This window comes from Teleopsis dalmanni, chromosome 2 (assembly GCF_002237135.1).
Source record: "Teleopsis dalmanni isolate 2A chromosome 2, ASM223713v2, whole genome shotgun sequence".
Taxonomy (NCBI): Eukaryota; Metazoa; Arthropoda; class Insecta; order Diptera; family Diopsidae; genus Teleopsis; species Teleopsis dalmanni.
Genome location: NC_051847.1, coordinates 40,531,363 through 40,558,348, shown reverse-complemented (window position 1 = coordinate 40,558,348; position 26,986 = coordinate 40,531,363). Strand labels below are relative to the sequence as shown.

The 26,986-nt window shown below is 29.3% G+C and overlaps 5 protein-coding genes across 6 annotated transcripts; all 5 read right to left on the bottom strand.

The window, feature by feature from the left end:
- Positions 1–1,025: 1,025 nt before the first annotated feature.
- Positions 1,026–3,251, bottom strand: LOC119686236. Of its 2 annotated transcripts, none has more exons than XM_038100762.1 (4): positions 2,472–3,251; positions 1,547–1,727; positions 1,387–1,474; positions 1,026–1,310 (listed from the first exon to the last, which is right to left on the bottom strand). In XM_038100762.1, the coding sequence occupies exon 1, from the start codon at positions 3,141–3,143 to the stop codon at positions 2,505–2,507; it is 639 nt and encodes a 212-aa protein (XP_037956690.1). In that variant the 5' UTR covers positions 3,144–3,251; the 3' UTR covers positions 1,026–1,310; positions 1,387–1,474; positions 1,547–1,727; positions 2,472–2,504. The 2 variants fall into 2 exon arrangements, with proteins under 2 accessions (XP_037956690.1, XP_037956691.1); XM_038100763.1 differs by having other exon boundaries at positions 1,391–1,474.
- Positions 3,252–11,657: 8,406 nt separating this feature from the next.
- LOC119686012 lies at positions 11,658–12,717 on the bottom strand. The gene is made up of 2 exons (XM_038100459.1): positions 11,885–12,717; positions 11,658–11,804 (listed from the first exon to the last, which is right to left on the bottom strand). Exon 1 carries the CDS (start codon positions 12,630–12,632, stop codon positions 11,901–11,903), a length of 732 nt encoding a protein of 243 aa, XP_037956387.1. The 5' UTR covers positions 12,633–12,717; the 3' UTR covers positions 11,658–11,804; positions 11,885–11,900.
- A 1,549-nt stretch (positions 12,718–14,266) lies between these two features.
- LOC119681886 lies at positions 14,267–16,141 on the bottom strand. The gene is made up of 2 exons (XM_038095187.1): positions 14,958–16,141; positions 14,267–14,891 (listed from the first exon to the last, which is right to left on the bottom strand). Exon 1 carries the CDS (start codon positions 16,030–16,032, stop codon positions 15,307–15,309), a length of 726 nt encoding a protein of 241 aa, XP_037951115.1. The 5' UTR covers positions 16,033–16,141; the 3' UTR covers positions 14,267–14,891; positions 14,958–15,306.
- A 162-nt stretch (positions 16,142–16,303) lies between these two features.
- Positions 16,304–17,346, bottom strand: LOC119681887. The gene has a single exon (XM_038095188.1). It carries the CDS (start codon positions 17,238–17,240, stop codon positions 16,521–16,523), a length of 720 nt encoding a protein of 239 aa, XP_037951116.1. The 5' UTR covers positions 17,241–17,346; the 3' UTR covers positions 16,304–16,520.
- A 2,264-nt stretch (positions 17,347–19,610) lies between these two features.
- LOC119686287 lies at positions 19,611–20,761 on the bottom strand. Its single transcript, XM_038100838.1, has 2 exons — positions 19,966–20,761; positions 19,611–19,899 (listed from the first exon to the last, which is right to left on the bottom strand). Exon 1 carries the CDS (start codon positions 20,645–20,647, stop codon positions 20,000–20,002), a length of 648 nt encoding a protein of 215 aa, XP_037956766.1. The 5' UTR covers positions 20,648–20,761; the 3' UTR covers positions 19,611–19,899; positions 19,966–19,999.
- Between the last annotated feature and the right edge of the window lie 6,225 nt (positions 20,762–26,986).

Genomic DNA, 26,986 nt, shown 5'->3' with positions numbered 1-26,986 from the left:
CTTCATTCGGTCTAATAATAATATCCCAGTGAATTAATATTGTAGCAAGTGCAATCAATATATCTTTTAACAGATTTAACAGATTAACAGGTTTGGTGTGCAAAGCCACCATTCCAACCTAATCATTCTATCATCATCCAATAAATTAATATTGTAGCAATTGCAATCGATCTATCTAAACCACAACGGATCATTATTAGTGCTCAAGCGAGCTTTGCTTTGCAAGGTCAACCAGTCCAATATAATTAGTCTATTATAATCCAGTGAAATGATATTGTAGCAAATAAAATCAGTCTGTTTTTACCAAAATGAACCATTATTTGTGCTCAAGTGGGCTTTAAGACTTCAGTTTAATTAGTCCATGACCTATAGCAAATCGTGGTAATGATTTTATTATTTTTACAATATATAATCTTATAACCAATGTCTTTTTTATAATCAGATTTTAACATCTTAAACGCCTCGTTTTGCTAAATACCTAAGTAAAAAAAATTGAATATAAATTCTGTCTCAGATTCCTGAGACAGAACTTAATCTGACCCCTATTATATAACTTTAAAAACAGTTATAGACCATAAATATTGTACAATATTGGACGCAGAAATGGTTTCCATTATTATCATTTAAATAATGCTTCAATTATTGACACTTCACAATATTTCTTTTATCACATTTACATCTATATCTACACCTATATCTTAGTATTCCTTATTAATTATTAAAAAACAAATTTTATTGAAAAACTACTGTAATTATTTTATTTAAAATGTATACTGTAAATTTATTTTTGCCGAAAAGTTTTTGTATTTCAAAGTTTTTTGTATTAAATCTAAAAATTTACTATAGTAAAATTCAGGTATTTGGTTGGTTATGACTTCCATGGGCAAACATTGAATAATTCATTCAATATCTTGCAAAATATCTTACAATGCTGAAAAATTGATCCAATGCAAAATCTGAAACAAAGAGAAATTAGAAAGGATATATATTAAACCAAATAAATAACTTACTTCGTAAACTTCTAGTTAAGTAATAGCCACTAAACCCGTTCTTTAGTATATCAGGTAATTTCCAATCCGTGTATATCCGGTAACCATTTATCAATCAATTCATTCAATTATATGAACTGAACAGAAATTGATTTTAAATGGTTACACATGTATAAGTCCAAGTGGGCCTAAATAGTACAATCGACGAGCATTTTACAACAAAAACACATATACTTCTTTAGATGCAATTTGTTGTTTCCACGATGACGTTAATTAAGCAATCTAGCAAATAACTGTTTAACAAAATCTCCAGGCCACAAACTATATTTTAGAGATTTTAGAAAGAATTTACATATATAAATAAAACTATTTTAAAGTATTTAAATTATATGCTTACATACGATTTTGTACAATCATTGCAGAAGTTTTTAATCCTTTACACCGGTCCATGTAAAAACAAATCTGTGTGTATATGTAACGATTTTCTAGAAAAATATTAATTATTAAACAATGGTAAAAAAATCAGAACTAGTTTCGTTGTATATATATTGAGCTACCTGGGATCTTTTAAATACTGAATTCACAAAATTTATGCTGGACAGCGAAATCCAAAACCATCAATCTACATACATTAGGGATTTACAAAATTTATATTTGGCAGCAAAATCCAAAACCGCCAATCTACATCCATCTATTAGGCTCTTAAATCATATCATCCTTATTCGTCTCATAATGTGCCTATAAAGAAATTTACATAGTCATATGAAAAGTCTTATATACTTCAGAATAACTCCAATAAGAATAAAGCTGTGTCTATCAGTTAACATACCCTATTTACTTCAGTGAAATACACTTCAGTGTACTTCAAAAAATAATCACTTAATGTTACCTATTCCAAATTACCAAATCAAGCAATACCTTTAATAAATTTTATTAATATTTACTTATAGCAGTATATATCCTTCTTTTAGGAGATTAAAAAATTATCCAGAAAGTCTATGTATTCAACTGCAAAATGTACTACGGACCGGAAAATATTTTGTGCTTTACTGGTACCAATATATTTCCAAAAATTAGTATTAAAAACTAAAATACATTATATAACGGATCGGGAGTTCAGATGTTTCGATCTAGACGACTAGTCATTGTGCTACGTCTTAATCACACAGTTCAAATTTGGCTACAAATGACGGGCAGTTAGTTAGTTAATGGGTAGAATATTGAAACCGAACGAGTTGTATGGCCTTTTGCAATTAACTTATGAAAAATGCTTTCAAGAGTAAATTTAAAGCTGAACCATTAATGTATCTCAAAATATAGATTAAGGTAAGAGAGGAAATTAAAATTTTCTGAAGTAAGCAAAAATGATTATTTATTTATAAATTCCCAACTTATTTCAAGCTAAAGATATATATAAATATGTGTCAGATAGTATTGACTTAAATATATACATATATATCATATATTTATTAATGAACTTACCAACTAAATCCTCCTTCTGATACTCGCAAATTATTAATATGACGCTTTCATAAATTCCTTCATATATTTATCAATATTATCGTATTTACCTCTTTGACTAGCACGATCTATTCTTTTTCTCAAGTCATTTACAAACTGATGTGAATGGCTTCGTGCATAATCCTTTTCAGTTACACGTACTTTTTTATTAGAAGGAGGAAGCATCTCTGAAAAAGATTTTGATACTCTTCTTGGTCGCTTTGGTTCAGGCTGCTTTGCTTCAACTATAAATTTATTACTCTTCATGAGTTGTCGTTTTTCACGATTTATAAGATCTATACAAGCAGTTTTTGGGCGATCTGATCTATCTCTTTTTTGTATTGGCATTGTTCCCTTAGGCTCAACATACACATTTCGTTTGGGTTTCACAGGTCCTAAAAACTCTTTCCAAGTACATTGATAGTGTTTATCTGAAGTATCTGCGACCATACAACCACAATGTGGGCAATCGGAACGTAAACATTGACATGGAACTTCTTCGGTATCTTCATATTCAGTCGACATTCGTTGGGCACCTCTTCTATTAATGTCTTTACTCATTTGCCTGGAACGATTAAGATCTCGACCTGCATATCTGCTCATGGTACGAATGCTATTTCTTATATTTGCCACTAATCGTACACCAAAAGACATTTTATCCCAACTAAATTAATCAAAACCGTCAATTAAATTTATAAAAATTTTGAATTTAAACGGAGATAATTTTGAAAATCCAAAAATTTTGAAGAGCTAAAAATGTTGACCACACATTCTTGATATATATTTTTTATGAGAATTTATTAAATTTTCTTTATGAAATGTCATAATAATGTTAATTTTAAATAGTATTACCAGATTTTTCATTATGACAAGTAAATTTCAACATTAGTTCTAATGCAATATGTACAACGCTATTTTTTTAACATATCCAATATTGCCCTTATAGCACATTCACACTGTCTCATTTAGGCGGTTTTGCTCATAATCGCCATTAATGAGGATGATTTACCATACAAAAAGCTCATTAAAGCAAAAATAAATTTCCCACAAGGAAAATCACCAAAATTTGAAATATTTGTCACATGTTTTATATGTAAAATGTAATCAAAGAACAGCTGACCTTTAAACAGAGACAGTGAGAAAGTATTTAATAAAATCTTTATTTATGTAATTGAATGTGTAATTGATATATAAAAGGTATATAAATGATTTAATAAATCAATTATATATTTAATTTTTTTGGGTGATGTATTATCAATGAAGTTTATAAAAGTTCTATCAGCTTCATAAATGAGCTCATTATAATGTGAACGTTCACTTATTAATATAAATGAGCAAGTGCCTAAATAAGACAGTGTGAATGTACTATTAGATTCATATTATCCAATATTGTTTGGTTTCATATGGTAACTAACATTTTTCTAAATAAATTCGGTTTGTTATATTTATAATAAATAATATTTAAGATGCTAAACACAAGGTACAGGGTACTTTTGAGAATTAATTTCACAATTACATGTGATAGTAATAATTTATTAAAATTATTTAATGGTTTCTCAAAGGAGATTTCCTAATAAATAAATTAGTTTTCGATATTATATTAAAATTAAATAAAATTTGCCTGATGCCTAAAATTTTGGGTAAGCACTTATGTATATAAGTAATTTTAGAAAATAGAAATAATACTTGAACTCATACGAGACTTCTATTGGAATGTAATTATCTCTTTCTCTCAAGCATAAGAACCTTAATCAAAACACTTATTTTTGGCTATAAATAGTTTTCTTTCTCATCCAAAAAAATACCGAAGTGATTTTGGTTATATTAATTTGAACTTGATCAGTATAACTATAAAATTTATTCAACTAGATTTATTATTTGTAAACATCCAATAATTGTTATTGACCAAAATACCATGAAAGGACACAGCTGTTTTAGATTTAATATCAAATTTATCTTCATCTATGCTTTATTAAAACTATTTGTCTAAAATTTTTCATCTTCTTTATTAGAATATGGATTATCTCAAACTCACAATAATTATTGCTTTAAGAAATACTTCATATTCTTGCTTTCAAATATTCTCTACATATATTTCAAATTGTCTGAGAATCCGGATATGAGAGCTTTTTTTATATATTTTATAGACTCTTCTTCAATATCTTGGATTTTTTTTCTTGGATTGGCTCAATATCTTCTAATGCGATTTCATATATTTCCTTAAAGTGATTATATTCAATAAGGCACATTTTTTTATCCTTTGATATGCTTATTATTTTAGCTGGATACTTTTCATTATTGTAATATGCTAGTATCTTCTGCCCTGGTTTGTAATACCCCTGTGTGGAATCACTTGATACTGTCAATGTAGTAGTTGGGGAGTTGCGAATGGCGATGTTAGATTCAAAACTGCTTAATGTTTTACTATTCTTGGATATGAGTCTATTCTCCATGCTTAACTTAATTTTGCTGAATGGAACTTCATACAATCGATCAACATATCCGATATATAAAACTATACAAGTTTTCTTTAATATTTTAACAATTTTAGCTGGATAATACTTTCCATCAATATAAGCTGCGTATACATAATCCCCTTTTTGAAAATAAAACTCTTCCTTTCTTCCTTTGTGACAACTTAGTAACAGCGTTTGGAAGTCTACGTATAATCGTTTTATTTTATTCATAGTGATATGATAAATCCCGTTATAACCTTGGTATTTTATTAGACAAGACGATTTATCTTTAGCAATTTTTAGTATATTAGCCTTATAATACAGGTCATCCTCAAAGAGAGCCAGAACAGTATCGCCTTTAGCAAAAGTATGCATAGATGCAACAGCCACTTTATCCTTGAAGAATTAAAAAAAATGTAACGTTAAAAAGTTTAATAACAATATAACATAGATTAAATATTTAATAAACACCGTTTTTGTATTATCAATAAAAAAATATGTTTACTCTGAAATTGTTTTCATTACTGTACAGAATAAACATTCTCAGTTTAATACTAACCATCATCCTGTATTCTTAGGTCAATTAATTAATTCTAACTGCTTTAGCTTTCATTAATACTACATTCATTACATTAAGGAACACACTTTTAATCAGAAACTAGATTAGTAAATAGTACAGACACCAAGAAAAATATGGTGAAGAGCGAAGGTCTGGACGCAGACTGAAAATCACAAGAGCATAGCTTGAAATGTTAACATAAGAGAGACCCTACCCCCTCGAAGTAATGCGAAAGCGGCTCCAAAGTAGGAATAAGTCTCGCTGAAGAGGGAGTTTTTAAGCCGTAAAGTACATATGAATGTTAGTAAGTTGGCACACCATTCCGACGATGGTCGGTCTAACAGAGCATAAAGCATTTCACCTCCTCCTAAAAAAAAATAACGAATATATTTTGACAACTGTATGATATTAAATAACTTGGATATCAATTCATAAAATGTAACACTAAATTTTGTGATATTGTGAGATATATTTTGACTACATAAATCTACACTTTTATATATATAACTCTCTATATTTATATATATAACTCTCATAATAAGAAAATTTCCTGTTTTTATTCATTACATTAGCATTAACTTTCTTGACGAGACAATGTCTAATTGTAAAGCATGAAGACAGACTAGGGGCCTGTATCAAAGTCTGATGTCGATGTCAGATGAGAAAGATAACATTGATATTAAGAACCACGTCTTTTTCATTTAAGCAAAATAGTTGCATGGTCCAGCATAAGGTTCTCTTATAAGAGTTATATGTTCATGCTTACCTATATAAACATATACCTATATAAATCATAGTGTCACAATAGGTTCTATCTTTGAGCGATCTTATTTATACCAGACGAGCTATCACATGTACCTTGTTACCTACCAACACTGAACATAAACAATTTTATGTCATTTACTTGAAATTCTCTTACATCAATAAGCTGCAAATTGGAAACAGTGTTCGTTTTTGTCACCTATCATTATTTCCAAGGTGTCTAAGTACCAGGCGACGGCAATATACACCTTTCATAATAATAATTTACGGAATGAATTTTTATTTCATTTAAAACTTTGTCAACAAATTGCAATAACGTTGATATAGTTCTAAATAAAAATGAGTTTTTTTTTGGATCCACCTATATATATAAAATTTCGATTACTAGCAACTCTATTTAATTTAATCTAACTATATGTTACTAATAAGCAGAACGAATGAATATAAATTAATAATCAAGACGAAATACTATACATGAGTTGAAAGACTAAAAATAATAAGTGAAACACGTGGAAGAAATTCGATAGATGTTTCTAGAACACCTGCACCAAAAACATCTTTTCATAAATTTAATCTTAATTAATATTAAGAAACTCCCTTTAATAAAAGTTTTCTGCAATGAAATTACTTTATTCACTAAAATTCGTTAAAATTTATAAACAAAAGAAAAAAACAAAACTTAACCTCAAATTAACCGCAGCCATATTTGATTTGCACAAGGAAATGTCGGGTACCAAGCAAAAAAAAACTTTATATATACATATATTGCTATTTTTCTGATTTTTGGTACATTGTAGTTATATTTGCACATTTATATGAAAAAATATATATGAAAAAATACACATACACTATAAGCAAAATACAGATAAGATTTGTAAGGAATAAATAAATAAATTAAATAAAAAAAGTATAATTTTATAATATTATAATAAACATATATAAATACCTTTATTTCTGCAGGATTCATTATGAAAATAAACACTTTCTAAGTAAATTCTCTATTAAAAACGTATTCTCCACTCTATTAAAAACTTATTCTCCACTCTGATAAAAAAAAAACGATGTGTAACGTTTGGTACCACAGAACAGAAAAAAAGAAAGAAAATTCTGGAATAAAATTCTGTCTATATCTCTTGACATAATAGCAAAGGGGGAATAATTATACAGCGTACTACATGCCTTACATGCAATGTTTGACACCATGATTTATCAAATTTCAATTTACACATAATTGGAAAGATTATCAATAACAATAAAATATGATATTAACTATTAAAATATTAAATAATTATGAAATTTATTATTAAATATATTTTAATCACACACAACTACAAGTACTATATATTGATGACTTTGACTTTGAAATTAAAAGGACTCCTTTCTTCATCCCACTAAAATATACTGACTATATATATAGCAAATACATATATATTTTTTTATAGTTCTTCAAACCAATATATTTCAGCCATATTATCAACTATTTTTCTTATTAATCTTTCCATAAAAAAAATCAACAAAGAGAAAAGTTTATATAAATACATAAAATGAGTGTTAAAAAATATTTTCAAAATAAATTTAACGATGCAATACAAAAAGCCTTATTAAAAATCATTATTCTTCACACATAATTAAAAAAATATACTATTAACACTAAATTATTATTCATAACATAATATATGGCCACAGATCAACTGCTACATTGGGCCTATATATATTAGACCAGGTTGATGCCAGTAACGATTTATTCTAATAGAAGAGAGTGATTATAATTTTACCGAGTTAACGAATTACTACTGAGCTATCTAGTCTGATTCTTATTATTCTAAAGTATTGTACAAAATATAAATTTTACTTGCAGTATTTGGAAAAATAAAAAATAAAAAGATATGGATTAAAATAAAAATAATAAATGAAATAAAAAATATATTAAAATGATCAAAATCAGATGATTTCGTCGTTTCGAAGCTTTCAAAAGTTTCCTTTCTCGAAATTTTACCGAGAAAGGATTAAAAAAGGGATTTTAGATGATTGTTATCTTAGCAGTTTGACGAGCAACGTCCCTCTCTCTCCCTCTCTCTCTCTCAATGAAGAAAAAAGAAAGATAAATATCACACAATATACATAAAGCCCTTGTTATGTAGAGTGTCACGGGCAAGTCAAAATTTAAATTGTTATACGCCTTTCCTTAAAATCGGAAAGTATAAGAATTCGATTATTAGCGATATATAAAAAAGGCTGTGTTGCTTCTTGTCATTGTCAGGGCGCGAATTCGGACATTTATAACTGCACAATACTGTATTGCCTAAGTGCCGAGGAACAAATAGCCCGGCTCTCATGCCGATATTTGAATCGACATATTGTTTATTCTCTCGCTCTCAATTTCATTCTCAATTTTCTTTCAACAATTTCAATGATTGCCCGTGACCCTCTACATAACTTAACCCTTTGTTTGTCATTACAAATTTAATATATGCAGTAACTATGGACATGGATGTGAAAGTCAAAAAAAAAACCAAAGTACTTGCTTTTTTAAAAAAATTATAACAAAAATAATAACATAAAAATTAGGCCAAATAAGTGGAAATAAAAAACTGTTTCGAACTCCATATTGGGTTCATTGAGGCTACAGAAAAAATACTCTTGATGAAAGTAAGCACATGTATCGCGAAAGTCATTACAATTGTCGTAAGAGGGTTTATATTGTGGCAACCCATGTGGGAACCATATGGGCATGTCGGGTACCAAGCAAAAAAAAACTTTATATATACATATATTGCTATTTTTCTGATTTTTAGTTATATTTGCACATTTATATATAAATATATATGAAAAAATACTCATACTCTATAAGCAAAATACAGATAACATTTGTTAGAAATAAATAAATAGATTAAATAAAAATGAAGTATAATTTTATAATAAGCAAATATAAATACCTTTATTTTTGCAGGATTCATTATGAAAATAAACACTTTCTAAGTAAATTCTCTATTACAAACGTATTCCCCACTCTATTAAAAACTTGTTTTCCACTCTGATAAAAAAAACGATGTGTAACGTTTGGTACCACAGAACAGAAAGAAAGAAAGAAAATTCTGGAATAAAATTCTGTCTATATCTCTTGACATAATCGCAAATTGGGAATAATTATACAGCGTACTACATGCCTTACAGGCAATGTTTGACACCATGATTTATCAAATTTCAATTTACACATAATTGGAAAGATTATCAATAACAATAAAATATGATATTAACTATTAAAATATTAAATAATTATTAAATTTATTATTAAATATATGTTAATCACACACAACTACAAGTACTATATATTGATGACTTTGAGACAATATTAAAAGAAATTACAATTTATCACATGAACAGAGAATAACTAAAATTGAATAACTTCTTTCTTCATACTACTTATATATACTGACTATATATATAGCAAATACATATATATTTTTTTATAGTTCTTCAAACCAATATATTTCAGCCATATTATCAACTATTTTTCTTTTAACCTTTCCATAAAAAAAATCATCAAAGAGAAATGTTTATATAAATACATAAAATGAGTAATAAACAATATTTAATAATTTTAACGTTGCAATATAAAAAGCCTTATTAAAAATTATTTTTCTTCACACATAATTAAAAAAATATACTATTAACACTAAATTATTATTAATAACATAATATATGGCCACAGATCAACTCCTACATTGGTCCTATTAATATTAGCGGCAGGTTGATGCCAGAAACGATTTATTCTAATAGAAGAGAGCGATTATAATGTTACCGAGTTAACGAATTACTACTGAGCTATCTAGTCTGATTCTTATTATTCTAAAGTATTGTACAAAATATAAATTTTACTTGCAGTATTTGGAAAAATAAAAAATAAAAAGATATGGATTAAAATAAAAATAATAAATGAAATAAAAAATACATTAAAATGATCAAAATGAGATGATTTCATCGTTTCAATGCTTTGAAAAGTTTCGTTTCTCGAAATTTTACCGAGAAAGGATTAAAAAAGGGATTTTAGATGATTGTTATCTTAGCAGTTTGACGAGCAACGTCTCTCTTTCTCCCTCTCTCTCTCAATGAAGAAAAAAGAAAGATAAATATCACACAATATACATAGAGCCCTTATTATGTAGAGTGTCACGGGCAAGTCAAAATTTAAATTGTTATACGACTTTCCTTAAAATCGGAAAGTATAAGAATTCGATTATTTCCGATTTATAAAAAAGGCTGTGTTGCTTCTTGTCATTGTCAGGGCGCAAATTCTGACATTTATAATTTCACAATACTGTATTGCCCAAGTGCCGAGGAACAAATAGCCCGGCTCTCATGCCGAAATTTGAATCGACATATTGTTTTTTCTCTCACTCTTAATTTCATTCTCAATTTTCTTTCAACAATTTCAATGATTGCCCGTGACACTCTACATTACTTAGCCCTTTGTTTGTCGGAATACCAGGTTCATTACAAATTTAATATATGCAGTAACTATGGACATGGATGTGAAAGTCAAAAAAAAAACCCAAGTACTTGTTTTTTTAAAAAAATCATTACAAAAATAATAACATAAAAATTTAGACCAAATAAGTGGAAATAAAAAACTGTTTCGAACTCCATATTGGGTTCATTGAGGCTACAGAAAAAATACTCTTGATAAAAGTAAGCACATGTATCGCGAAAGTCATTACAATTGTCGTAAGAGGGTTTATGGTATATTGTGGCAACCCATATGGGAACCATCAGCAGTATACACGCAAATCATTAGTATTAATTAAGTAAAAATTGTAATTTAAAATAAAAAATATTTTGTTTTTATATAAGCGATAAGATTCAAAACCCTTCTTGTGAGTTTGTACCTATGACAATCCAGTAGGGGTATATATTAACACAAACAGCAAAAAATCATTGTTGATCTCCGATAAAAATTTTACCAACACCAATGAATTACAGTATTTTAATATCTTCATATAATAATTATTTCTAAATATTTATTAAGTTTATTAAAACTTTCAAACGCGTTGACTTATAAACAACGATTAATTATTACTTGAGCTATAAGAGCCAAGTTTATACTCCAGAGTAAATAGCATAGATGAAATAGCATAGATTTGCTTATATAGTACTAATAAAAAAAACTAATTTGTTCAAATATTGATTTTTATTGTATATGTGACTTCAAATTTAGTGTTTTTTAAACTGGAAAAATTGTCGTGCCAATAGAAAGTATTACTCTCCAATTTCCTTTTATGTTCGGTTGTAGTAAAAGACTACTGAATATAAGCAAAGTTAAGGAAAGCAGGCACTTAACAGAGCTCCAGTTTAAAATCTATAGTAGGTAATCAATTTATTTGATAGTTTCATAATCGGCCCTGATCTTAGAGTACCCCAGACGGAAACGTCCACTGAAAATACGTCCATGTATTCCAAGCATCAATACTGTTGATTATGACGATTGTTGATAACATCTACGGAAATCGATTTTGAAGCCATCAGCAGTATATTGTCGAGCTATTTGCATGTTTCCAATAGAAATTAGTAAATAAATAAATTTTATTAAATATATGAAAATATACATAATTTATAAATACCTTTTTAGGAACATGTTTATTGAACGGTAACTCTGTTCTTGTACTTTTTCTTGTTTTTCAGCAAACGAAATAGGGTGCACAACGATTGACTTTTTAGGCAATCACATTCTACTATTCGAGCTTTCTTAAATGGAGGTTTCTGGCACTCAGAGAAGCTTGGATATTGTGTGCAAATTTTTTTACAATCTGTTGGTTTTCTTGCCAGTGCACAGCTAGGCGGATCTTTAACAGGTTTACAACCTTTCGAGACAATCTTTTTACACTTTTCCGCTTTTTCAATAACAATACCACAATCACAAGGTTCTCCATGTGGTTTCCTTACGCGTTTATCATATGGAATAGCTTTTGCTTTTCGCCAATCACAAACTGGTCTGCGTTTTTCTGGATAATTAAGGCATTCCTTCCAAGTTCTTGGATATTTACGTTTCAATTTATCAGATTCCACATAATATAAGTCGTCGAATCGCGGAAATGGCTCAGGGCATATCTCGTTACAACATATTGGATTATATATTAAATGATAATATGGAAATCCAAGCGCATCTTTTTTAGCTAGTGCTTCTCTTTTAGCTTTGTCTTTAGCGCATTTAGATTCCTTCAGAGTTTTTGGATGACATTTCGGTTCTCTAAATTTACCGCAATCCTTACGGTAGTTGAAACACCGGTGAATCATCGGACTTACATTTGGTATTTTTTTTAGGAGCTCATTAGATGCCAGCGATGTTCCTAATCGTAGTGGAACTGACATTTTCGAATGAAGTTTCGAATGTAGCCAAAAAAGTTGTATTTTCGAAGAGCCGAAAATGAAACTATCTGTTCAAGAAACTGTTTGAAAATAATTTCTAATGAAAAGAAATTTATATTGAAATTTGTACTTCTTACAATGATAACTAGATATTTAAATTTCGAATTCTACGAGTACTGACAGGTATTAAGTAAATAACATTTCATGTTATGATGGATGGCTTTCAATGTGTCGTTGATTGAATATTATAGATACGTAAATGATATTGCAAACTCAGATATATAGATATTTAATTACCTCTTTTACATAGAGGTTGACAGATCTGTCATTAATTCTTACTTCAAATTTTAGATTAAAGTAAATCTACTTAATCTTAAAAATAAAACTGCTTCCGTGTGTTTTCAATTTGCGTTCTTACGAACACATCATTGCGTTCTTACTCAAGAAGACTACAAATGTCATCGAAAAGACGCCGAATATGATTCGCCAAATATGATTCTTTGTGATTTCTTCCTGCTTCAGCGACTCAAGAAACCAATCCAAGACATGCGTTTTTACAAACAAGTAGTGATAAAAAAATCAAGGACAATTCTAGTGGATATACCAAAAAAACGATTATATTAAATATTTTGAAGCCTATTTTTGGGTCTAGGGCTGGCGTAAGTGCGTTTCAGTCAATGGAGAATAATTTGAAGGGGACAACATAGATTATCAAAAAAAAATATAATTGAATATATTTCTGAAATGTTTTGAATAAGATGGCTTATAAATAAATTATAATACAATACATAAATAACTGATTTACTCCACACTAAAATCGCCGGAGTTTTATAATAATAATAATAATTACAACATTTTTATACAACTAGATCAAGTCACAAAGCAAACAGGCCTCAGAATAAACAAAGGAAAAACTAAATACATGACAACTTTCCCCAAGATAGCCACATCAGAATAGGCAGTTACAATTTCGAGTCTAAAAACGAGTTTAAATATCTGGGCGTAGTTCTCAGCACAAGTAAAAATACGACTCTTCCAATACAAGATCGTATTCAAACAGCTAACAGAGCATATATGCGCCTATATCAAGCTTATGAAATCAATGTAAGTAACAAAAATTGCGCATATATAAAACCGTCATTAGATCGGATCTTACCTACGGCTGCGAAATATGGGTCCTTAAATTCAGCGACAACAACTTGCTACTGAGATTCGAAAGAAAAATATTCAGGGAAATATTTGGCCCGGTGTGCTTAGAAGACGGCACATATCGTATACGGTATAACGACGAATTGAATGTCTTGAACGAAGGTCGAATTATAACCCGATACATAAAAGCCCAAAGATTGCGCTGGTATGGACATGTCCTACGAATGAGATAAAGCCAGAGGGAAGTAGAAAAAGAGGAAAACCGCAACGAAGATGGTTACAGAATGTAGAAGACAATATACAAAAGCGAAATGCGAGAAGAATGGAGGCGTATTGAAAAGGAGGTAATGGTCCATCCTGGACTGTGATGCTAAAATGATGATGATGAATAATAATTACAACAACAACAGAGACAGATTAATGTCAGATATTTTAACTATTTTTTGGAATTTATTAGAGCCAATATAAACTGCATTAAAAATATTCGTAAGTAAAGAAAATATATAGTAATACTACAAAAGAATATAAATACATAGGAGCCGTTATAAAAAAATTGATAGAATTGTTGTTGAGTATTAGCAGATCACTCCATCATCCAATTCACCAATTTAGCGGTGAAAATATTAAATTTTTGTTTAAAAATGAAAAGATCCATCCTATTAGATTATATACTATAGTGCTGTGCCATAGCAGTTGTGTATTTCAGTTGGATGAACTTCAATTTGTGTTAGTTCGAATTGTATTGTCCACTGCCGTGTGTAACCATCCATTTTCGTATATATACTAATCCAAAAAAAAAATAACGCTATATCGCTACTGATGAACTTCAATTTGTGTTAGTTCGAATTGTATTGTCCACTGCCGTGTGTAACCATCCATTTCCGCACATATACTAATCCAAAAAAAAAAATAACGCTATATCGCTACTGATGAACTTCAAATATTGTTAGTTCGAATTGTATTGTCCACTGCCGTGTGTAACCATCCATTTCCGTATATATACTAATCCAAAAAAAAAATAACGCTATATCGCTACTGATGAACTTCAATTTGTGTTAGCTCGAATTGTATTGTCCACTGCCGTGTGTAACCATCCATTTTCGTAGCTCATGTCTGAACATTGAAGAGAAATAAATATCTAATACAAATTAAGAGAAAATATGATCAAGAGCAACATACCTACAACACAGTATTCCTATTTTAAATTTAATCCAGAATCGAAATGATAAACAATTGATGCAATTTTTCTGTTACTATATCAACTATAAAAGCAATTCAAATTTGTAAAATCGAATTATTAATTTTGATTTCCATTTATAGTCGGCGTAGTAAAAAAATTTTCTCCAAGTGGAACAATCTGCATGGAACAATCTATTTTCCGACACTGAGTGCGTAAAACCCAACAAGAAATCTTTGTGTTTAGATAATAATTTCAAAAGTGTGGGTAGGTATCCCCTAAACTTTCTATAGCAATATATAATGAAATTCGTATACTTCGAATATCTTTAATGCAGTTTTATAATTCATATTATCTCTGGCGTTTTTTAATTTTTTTCCTCAAATAATTGTAGAGATCGCAAAGCGCATTATCTTTCAAACAATTGCATTCTACAGGTCTTAGTTTCCTAAATTTAGGCTTCCTACATTCGGAAAAAGCTGGGTATTGCGTACACTTTTTTTTGCAGTTCGAAGGTTTACGTCCCGGAGTGCATTTAACATTACATGGCACATTCTTGCATCCAGGCAAAACAATTTTAGTGCACTTTTTGTGAAACTTTGTACAATCGCCCTCTCGGCAAGCCGTTTTTGGCTTGTTTCTGAAATCACGCTTTTTATATGGAAGCGCAGGCAAATTATCGTAACTGCAAAAACGTTTCTTCTTAATTAGTGGCCCAGTACAAGCTTTCCAAGTCCGTGTATATACACGTTTAAGCTTATCTGATTCCTTATAGTATAAGTCGTCAAATCGTGGCATCGGATCGGGACATAATTCCAAGCAACATTCGGGCTTACGTATAAGTTCCAAAAAAATATAGGGCTTTTTGATCACATTATTTTTCAGGTCTTGACCGCATTTCGTTTTAGCCAACTCAACCGGACTACAACGAGGCCCTTCGATGATCTTACAATTTTTTCTATAATCGATACTATATAATTTTATGGCACTTGAGACAAGCGGAAGTATTTTCAGATTGGAGATTACATCCCAATTGCGCAAGAGCGAATTTGCAAAACAAATTTGTGTCGTATTCATTTTCTAAATAAATCCCAAAAAATCTGCTAAAATAAAAAAACGGAATTGAGAATTTTAAATGAGTGAACAGAAGGGCCGAAATGTGTTGTGAAATTTATTTATGAATAAAATAAAACATTTTTGTTTGTTTCAAAATTGATTTATATTCTATGTGTACTTGTTTAATTTTGTTACAAGAAATTTACAATGCATTTTATAACGTTTTCTCCAGGAACTTTCTTGCTAAGCATTACGAAAAACTCGCAAAATATCTTTTCTTGGCTTTTTTCCAGTAGGTACCTCACGTATTGCAAGACCAGTCACACGTAAGAACCTAGTCAGTTGACTACACTAAATTGCCTCACATGTTGCAGAACCAGTCATCTGTCAGTTGTACTTCATAGATAGAAACTGCATGATTTGTATTTATCTAGCAGGTACCTTACATAAAGCAAGATCATTCACAGGAAAAAACATAGTCGGTAGAGTATACTCAATAGGAATGGACTTCAATCTTTTGGCCTCTCTGTTAATTTTCTTAGATAATTGAAGACCTCACATAATGAGGCAGCTTTCAGGCAGTTACATTCAACTGGGCGTCCTTTCCTTAGTGGTGGACGCTTACATTCCGAGAAGCTAGGATATTTAGTACATCGCTTTTTGCAATCTGACGGCTTTTTGATCACGAAACATTTAGATGGATGACGAGCTTTTTTGCAGCCCGGCAAACAGATTCTGGTACATTTCTTAGGACCCTTAGGCTCGCATGGTTGCCAACAGGCCACGTCAGGTAGCTCCTCCCGCTTGTTAAGTGGCAATAATGTCTTTTTAAAACGACAAGTAAGTTTCTTTGGTGGTGGAGGTGGTTCACAATTTGCCCATGTTCGCATATATATGCGTGTTTTTTTATCCGACTCCTTATAGTAAAGATCGTCAAAACGGGGAAAGGGATCAGGGCAAATATCCACACAACATTCAGGACGGTAAATAAGATTTTTAAATGGATATTCTTTCTTTTTGTTCTTAGCATCTGCCAACTTGTCCTTCATACATTTCGATTTTTTTATATTCTCTTCACTGCAACGTGGTTCAATGCGTATGGCACAATCCTTCCTATAATTGATGAATCGTTTGCTTACGGAATTCACACCCAATCGAACGCCATTTGTTCGCCCAACAAACGAAACTACACAGTTATTGAGTACAGATGATAGACGGAAGTACGACATTCGGAGTTTTTATTTTTTCAGGTGTTTTTTTTTTATGCTATTGTAAATTTCTTAGGATCGAAAATGTGAAACAGGATTGAAACAAAAAAAAATTTTATGAAAATATATTCTGTTTTCTTAAACAGTATAAAATGCTTGTAAAACAACGATAACTCGATTGCCAATCAAAATAACCAAGTTTCAATTAAGTAAAAATTATGATATATGCACATAAAGCTCGATCCACTGTCGGTAATAATCCACAGTACATTCTCTATGCAGAAATTGTTTGTGCAAAAATCATTTGAATGAGTTTCTCTCTAAAAAAATGAATTCTAGTAAACTGGTTGTCTTAATGTATAATTATTACTAAAAAAAAATTTTTTTTTCAAGTTTTGACATTTCAACTCAATTTTTTGACATCCAAAATTTAAAATTAATCGGACCGTATAAGTTCACATCGCGCAAACATATGAATTACGCTTATACCATGGTTTTCTATATTGACCTAAGACCTTAAACGCTGGTATAACGTGTCTAAATGTATTGTATATTGCTTTAATCCAGTGTGTCCTCTATTTTCAGGAACTCTCTCTGCTTGATTTGTCTTTCTTACGAACAATGAAACTTTAAAATTAAACTGCAGATCTAATAGTGATTTAAAAAAAAAGGTACAATGACACTGTGAAACCCAATCATTCCGAAGCAGTATAACATGTTGCAATAATACTATTTAAGCTAATATTTCAAATCTATGATAACTGCAACATTTTTCTTGCTTGCTTGCTTAAAGAAAGTGGATAAGTGTTATGATCCAAAACTTAGAACTATTAGTGAACTATTATAAGCACCTAGTAACAAATATACTTCGATCGAAACTTTTTTCTCCAGAAATGGTCAAATAAACACAATGCCTTTAAGCTATAATCTCTTAAATTCAGAATGTTATAGGTATAATGTTATAGGTATAATGTTATAGGTATATATTCTAGCGTGAGATTTCCGCTTAGTAAAATATGCAAAATTGACTATTCATAGTATATTTTACAAGACAACGATGTAACCATTAGCACTTAAATCTATTTACTAGTATAAGAACCCATAAATGCATGTGGGTAGATCACATAATTAATGCTGTTAAAATATCCCCCAAAATACATCATGTTGGGGCAATGTGTCGAGGTTAGGCCGCATAAAACTAAGATAGAAAATGGATTGACAAGAATACAAAAGACATAAGCGTAGGATGTAAGAGAACCTAAACTCGAGATTGAGATGAATGGATCAGAACACCAATGTAACTTTCAAGTATACAATAAAAAAATAAAGAAAAGGATTATTGTACAATTTTTTTTAAATTTATTTTTCGACCTGTTTATTAATTTGTTTTTTTTTATACATTTTTATTCTGGTTGTAGGTCTCTTCTTGTTAAATAATAAAACTTTAATATTTTTTATTCAACTCTATATTTCGATTCTTCTTGAGAGTCATCATTAGGATTCCGATTATTCCGAAGTTATTATTATTAAAAATGCATAAACGTCCTCCTCTTTTTTTTATCGTCTATATTATACTCAGTATAAACTCAGTATATTCAACTAAATAAAGTATCATATATACAGCCTCTTGATACCATATAGAAACTGTCTCTGAGCTCAGTACTGTCTTATAAAAAGGATATTTTGCTATAACTATCGGTAATACATGCGCAAAAAATGGATTTTTTTTAAAGCACATTTTGTAAAAATAATATATATTTTTTTTTTTACAGTCAAACTTCCATAACTTGATTTTTGATTCTTCTTGAGTTAATGCTATTACGCACTTTTACTCTATAATGGCTGGGGCTTTAACTAGGCTAAAAAAAAACATATCATTTATTTGTCTTTTAGTTGATGACAGACCTTAAATCAGCATATCTTCCTGAGAGTCCAGAAGTGGACTTGAGGATTGTTAGGGCGGGGTTAATTAGCGTATCAACTTCCATAACACAAACTTCTATAATTCAAATTTTCTACAACTCGAACTAAATAGAGTGCAACAGCGTTTAGAGAGCAAATTATAGACATAAGTGGAACCTTTTCTTTGCAAAATGGTACTTCGAGTTATGAAAATTTAACTGTATTTGGCCTAAAAAAGGCTTACATTATATTGCTCGTGATATTTAGATGTAGACAAAATTCTTCTTTTTTTTTTCTACAACAACGTTTTTAACAAAATTTATTCAAATAATAATATCGTTACGTTGTCAAAATTTTCCAGAATATATTATTGAATCCTACTATTGTATAAAATACCTAAATAAAACATTAAATATATATAAATTATTAAAGTATTTGCCAAAATTTTATTTTTACTTTGAAGAAACTATCTAAATAATGTTACATTTATAAAAATAAAAATTTTGGAACTTTTAGTGCTGGTTCTTAGCACTTAGTGTTTCAAAAATTGAAATCTATAAGTGAAACTTATTGACTTTACAATTTTTTCCTATTTGTCATACATTATATACAAGTAAGAACAATCATCCTTAGGCGTTACTTAACACAGTCATTGATTTACATTCGAAAAAGTTTCAATAAATAGAAAAGAATTTGATACAGACAGCGTTCATCGTAAAGATTGTCATCATTTCGAATGTTAGACACTCCTTGTCACCTGTTGAGCAAGTTTAGTTGCCTAAAAGTATATACAAATCCATTATTACGAACTTCACAACTAAAATCTTATCAACTTTATTAATACCTTTTTATATTAGAACTATCACGGGTTTTGTGTCTTATTTCTTATATTTATTAATTTGGCAAGAGGGATTTATGTAAACACAACCGCATTCAGCATACTTCTTTCTATTTGGTTTTGTCTTTAAGGAACATTCAGAAAAACTGGGAAAAGGACATTGAACCTTTCCACAATTACTTGGTGGTAGACCTCTAGTACATTTCGGTGGTTTTCTGGAACTACAACAACCAGGTGAAGAGATTTTAAGGCATTTGTGATTGATCTTATTTCCCCTTTTACAAGACATAAAATTTGCTCTATTTTGTTCACAAGCTAAGTCTACTCTACGTTCCCTGCATTCACGTTTATACTTGGGTGGATAATATATTTCGTCATGTGCACAAATATTTTTATGCGGTTTTGGTTTTCGTCCACATACTGCCCACGTTTGTTGAATAGGTCTTCTTGGCGTATGATATATAGCTTTATGATGAACGATATCAAGTCTCGGCCAATGTTCATAAAATGACGCACAGCACCCCATCGGACTTATTATCGTTATGAAAGGACTGGTATTAGACTTAATTGCTTCCTCTTTTTCTTCCTTAGCTTTTTGTCGCGGACATTTGGTATTATAATATGCAATCTTTACAGTTGGTTGCAATGACTGTATTAAAGTTTTAACGTTTCTTCCTATAAGAAACATGACTTCATATACAAATTCTGACAATTCCAAGGAGTTCCAAAATTTTTATTCAATTTTAAAATAAAATTTTGGCAAAAAGTCTCCAAAGGATATTGTCTAAAAACTAATTTTGAATTTTGCTATTGTATTGTAAAACATATTTTTAGTTATACATAAAAAAAAAATTTTTTTAAAATGACATTAACATATACTGATATGCATATGTATATAAAGAAAGTTTAAATTTTTAGTAAAAATAAATTCACATAGTACACAGTAGATATGTGCCATCGATCAACGATTAAGCCATCGGATTGCTGCTAAACATATTAAAAAAGATATATATTAGAACAACTAACACTGAAAAAAAGCAAACTCTAAAGAAAGCAAGGTTACCACTAAAAGCTAACAAAAACTAAAAAGGAAAATCAATATAGGTGACTAGTCTACTGAATTGGAAGTAAGATGGCACATACAGGGACTCGTAGTGATAAAAAACAGAATACAGAATACAGAACAGAACATCTGAAGAATGTGTTCAATAAAATGCGCAGTTATGGTAGGCTTTAAGAGAAGTAAGAACATTAACAGTTTCTGAGACAAATTGGATTCACTATGATATTGCTATGGTTAAGCCAGAAAGAGATCAACGAATGCATCTGATAGGTAAGGCTCTACCACACACGATGTTGTTGGAGTGTTCATATGTGTGACACGCAAGAAGGTATTGCTTAGACAACAGTTGCCTATGCTGTTATATAAGAAGCAATTTGGATTTTGCATAAAGGCGATCAACATGCGATTGTCGCAATCTGTAGAACCGTATTTTAATTAGATGTTATTTCATTGCGTCTCGCAGAGTTGTGAGATCCATAGCGAAGGTATATAGGTCACAATAGCACGTTTGCACCCGTACTAGTACTACGGTATTAGTGCTGACAGTACACTGCATATGCGAAAGTCATGCTTTGACTGGCTGTATCTCTAAAGAAAAAGAGCAAGCTGTAATCTATCTCATATCTTACTAGCCATCACTGATTAGGAGAAAATTAAAAATCCTTGAAGTTTCATTTTTAAATCATATAACAGAAATGCCATCGTTTCAAATTAGAGATATAGTTAAATTTATAGACTTATGATATTGGTTTGTTTATACTTGAATGAAAGTGCCATGTCTCTTTAATGTACTTTTAAAGTATTTTGATTCAAAATCTTTGAAGTTCTATTTATAATTAATGTGACATAACTGCTATCTTTTTCATTTAGAGATATAGTTAAGTTTATAAATATATGATATTGGATTGCTTATACTTGATTGAAAGAGTCATATGTTTTTAATGAGCTACAATTCTAAATGTTTTGAAATTCTACCTTTAAAGTAGTTTTTTAGATCTAGCGTACATACCGCGTCTCAATCATGGTATCACAACGGACAATTATTTGACTCAAGTGAGTTTTCCTAACCAAGTAAAAACATTTTGCTTTCACTTTTAATGAAATTAATTTTAACAAGTTACATAAATAAAGGCTTATAAACATATACAAATGTGTTGTATAAGATTACTATATCTAAACATATGCATACAAATATATATTTCTTCGGATTAAAATTTTATGGTACATAAATAATATTTTAAAAACTGTTTGATAATATAAAATGATTAAAATTTTGATTTCTTTTATAATGCCTAAATGATACATTAGTAATAAAGCGTTGAAGTCTATAAAAGCTGATTTAAATCATAACTCATCACTTTCTTGGATTAGTTGCATACTAAGTTGTAAAATTAACTACTGTCGCATATACTTAAAGTCTAAGCCTATTCAAAAGTTATTTTTATATACTTATATATACATTCACTTAGTTATTAAAAAATAAATAAGAATCAAACTTGGAAGATACCTTACCGACTCACCGTATTACTTTGTAACAAATTAGCATAGTAGAAATTATGTTAAGATATATCGAAATAGAGAAATGTTTATGTTTTGTGTTGTTGGATTGTGTGTATCTCCAAATCCATTCAAAACATTCACACCCAGTCAGTTTATTATTGTTTTGGGTTCATCGTTTATGTTAAATGTTGAGATTTTCATTATTTGTACGCTAGTGCTGTGTTGTTGTTATACTGATGTGGCTTATATATAGCCTGCAGCCTGAAATTACACTCCTTTATGACATGTTCTTCACTAATATCTCATTCACTTACCTGTTATAACACGGCAATACATGTTAAAATAAACTGCATTCATATTCCTTTGTGCTTTTTGTTGTTGCTGTTGTTGTGGTTGTTGTTAGTTACACAAAACGGCATATATCCGTAAGTATGCGGATGTCTCTATAGCTGCCTGCGAATGAAAAAATAAACACAACAACAAACTTGTTGGGCAAATGTATCTGCAAAATTTGTTGGTTACACCTTGAACTGTTTCCATGCGCAGGGAGCAACTGGCAGTGTGCAACGCAAGCGCAATCTGCTTTTTTTTTAATTAATAAAAAATAAAAACTTTAGCGGTAAATTTGAAAGTGTTGAATAAATTTATATTTTGGCACTGTGGAATGAATATAAAATTAATTAATAATTAACAAATTTCAAGCAGAACACAAATGTGACCTGTGTAGACCTGCGGCATTACCGTGCAGAGAAATCTGTAAAATTGTTACGTGCTGTCTTATGCCAGTTAACATTTATAGCAGGCACTGCATTTTACTGCACTTAAACTGAGACTTTTTTAAAATAAATAATAATTAAATTATTTAAATAACTTTTTTATGAATTATATAATTTCATAACAATTCTAACGAGTCATAAGTAAACAAAAGTGAAGGAGGTGTGGTAAATTGCGAATATTCACCACACACTGTCATCTGTGCTAAAAAGTGACCATAGTAATAATGGGTGCATTCAATTTAATTTTACAAAAGCAACTTTCTAATTATAGTAACATTAATTATTTATATATTTGATATGGGTTATATGGCGAATTGTTCAAATAATTCACAATTTTTTAGAGTTTTTTATATATTGTATTTTGTTTCGACCAATTGTTTTACTATACTTTTGTAATTATCTACAGAGTACTGATAAAATATTTTTATAATATGCCACAACAATTCAAAACAAGCGGGAATGAAATAGTTATAAAATACAATAACATTATTGTTATTTTTGTATATAATTATTTCTATATCATAAAAATATGTCAAATAAAAATATTATTAAGGATGAATATAGATAATAGTCCAAATATTGGTGAAAATAAAATATAATTTTTAAAAATAATTTGTTACCGATTTTTTGACTATATACTATAGCCGTTTTCAGTGAAGAAATTTTTTTAAACTATCTTGAAAAGTTGTGTATTATTTAACATTGACCAATAAATCCGTTCAAATATATATATAGACCGTGTGCGAGTTCGAATAAATTAATGGTAAATTGAAAGAAATAGTAAATTATGTCGGTATGGCGGCGAATGTTGGTATTGATCAAAATTTCGAATACAGTAAATTAGATAAAAACTAGGTAAATTAGGTGTTACCATTGTGAAATTTTATAATACGCTTAATAAGTAAATAAATGAATTTGAAAACTTTTAAAGAAAATTAATAAATAAGTGCAATAAGTATATATATACATAAGTGTAGTGCAAAAAACTCCTAGGAAATTTCAATTTACTTTATCTCAATTTACTCGAACTCGCAAACGGTTATAATATTAATTGTTTTTTATTTTTTTATATAAAAAAATACACATTAATTTGTGTTACCAAAATTCACTTGCAAGCAATCTTACCCAAAGCATTGGAACCCAGTGATTCAAAAGGAAAATTACGTGTTGGGCTATTAAAGAATAATTCTCGACATATAATCGAAATTTGACGAATCTTTGGTTAAGGTCAATTAATTATTTATTGGTCATATATGTATATTTGTATTTAAATAAAGTATAATTAATTGAATAACTGAACATTAATATTTGTATTTAAATAAACTATAAATAAATGATTGAAAAATAATTTTGCTCCACTGTGTTGGCGACCACCTTTAACAAATTATTTGCAAAAACTGATAACTTTTGGGTGCAGCCCAACATGCGGCCAAGTTCAACATCAACGTTGCACAAAAACATATATACATATATAGAATTGCTTAAAATTACAAGAAAAAGTAAAAGATTAAGAAATTATTAAAGTGTATAAATTCCCCCACGCATTATAAAGAAATTAATTTCCAAAAATATAGTAAAGAATAAAAATTACAAAATAATGCATAAATCGATTGGTAGAACCAAAAATGAGGAGTATAAGTTGTGTGGTTGATTTCGACTTGCCCATAGGTGTTGACCTACTGCATGGAACATTAAAAGTGCGAAATTCCTAAATGCAATAAAAAATACAAAAAAAAGAATAAAATAACAAAAAAGAAATATTGTCCTCCATCAATGCTCGCAGTGTATTTTTTTGATGTATACGGGTATATGAAATATATATATTATATATTTTTGTTATAAATTACTAAAGTGAAAATTAAGACGTAATAAAGCATAAGATGCGTAATTTATCTTGAGAGGTACACATTCTCCCAAATGCATTTTTAGTTTAATTTTGGCGGTGAAGTTCTTAACGTTACCGCCAAAAGTAATAACTCCATGTACACCACGATAATGACAGTGTTTATAAGCTCTCGCATTAAAATCATCCGTCAGATAAATGTTTTGCATTAACTTTAATGGTTTCTTAATTTTAATAAATAACACCTCCACCGCCTGTGTAAACCCTTGTATGAGCGGTGCAAATGGCTCGGTAGCGATTTATAGGTCAATGAATTTAACAAAATAAATAAAATAAAATAAAATATGTTAAAGTTATTTATAAATAAGAAATTGAGCTTAGTAATGAATTACTGAAAAATAATCGTTGGTTATTACTACTTCATATAAGTTTAATTTCACCAAAAATAAAATTTTAATTAAAAAGAAAACGAATTCCTTTTAACAGTATTATAAAAATTGCATTTCACCTTAAGATTGAATTATATACAAAAAAAAAATTTTGTATACATTAAAAATTGTAAATAAAATCTTTGTTAAATTCATCAATTTTGTACAATTGTGGGCAATTTTTTTGTTGTAAATAAATAATCCACACACACCACATAACGGCTGTATTACCTTTTTTGACAAATGAGCATAATTTATCAAAATGTGACAGGGCATGTGACATAAGTGACATTTTAAACATTGTATACATTAAAATTATAAAAACAAAAGAAACAACAACAGCTACACATATGAAAGGGTTATTTCATTGTGACAAAAAAATTTTGACTTCTTTTTGTGGTATGTTGAATATATATGTATGTATTGTATTTTTTTCGTTTTTGATGTTCAAAAGGAATTGATGATTTGGAAATTATTTTCACCAGACAATTTAAGATCATTTATAAGGTGCGGTTTCAGCAGGTTTGTTGTAAAAATGTCTTTTTATTTTGTTTTTGTTTTTATCATTTTTTAATAACGATAATATAGTTTTGATTTTAATTTTGTTTAAATTACGTATAATTGAAATGATAGAATTGATCGATGGCATTAAAATTTTGGTGGTAGGAATTTCAAATATTTTATTTTACCGTTTTACTAATGCTATGCGATATAAGTGTTGTCAAAACATTCTAGTAAATATTGATGTATAAAGTTACATTTTATAATAAATGATAAAAACATTTAATAGGCAATTAGTAAACTTTTAAGTTAAAAGTTGTATTTGAGTGGTGACTCATAATTTCCTATTAGAATTCATTTGACAGGCAGAAAAGTGCTAATGTAGTTCCTGTCATTATTGCGATGAGGATGGTGAGTTTAATATTTTGTGATCTAAGAGCCACTATAGTGATATTTTGAGATTATGATTAGATAATTATTTTATCAAATATATATATTTTTTATAAATTTTTTAATATTTGGTTTATTCGTGCGCTATCAAATCTACTATTATTAATATTTTTAAAAACGAATGAGATTTAGTATGTGCTTAAGAAACTCAACTTCAGTTTTTCTGCCTTTCTTATAGGTGAATAAAATTGGCTCCAACAACATTGGTGAATAACATCAGCTCGTAGTGGCGCAAAACGTCGCCGTACTAAGCAAAACAATAATTTCGCAAACAAATTCGCAAGAATTTGCTTCTAATTAAATAAATATATTATTAACAAACGATTCAGTGATGTTTTATCAATATTCTACAAAAGGATAATATTGAAGTAGGATTTTTTTACATCAACAAGTAATCGAATTATTTCTTATTGTGTTTGTGTGTTTGTATGACAATAACAAATATGTTTTTCCATAGGTTCCACCG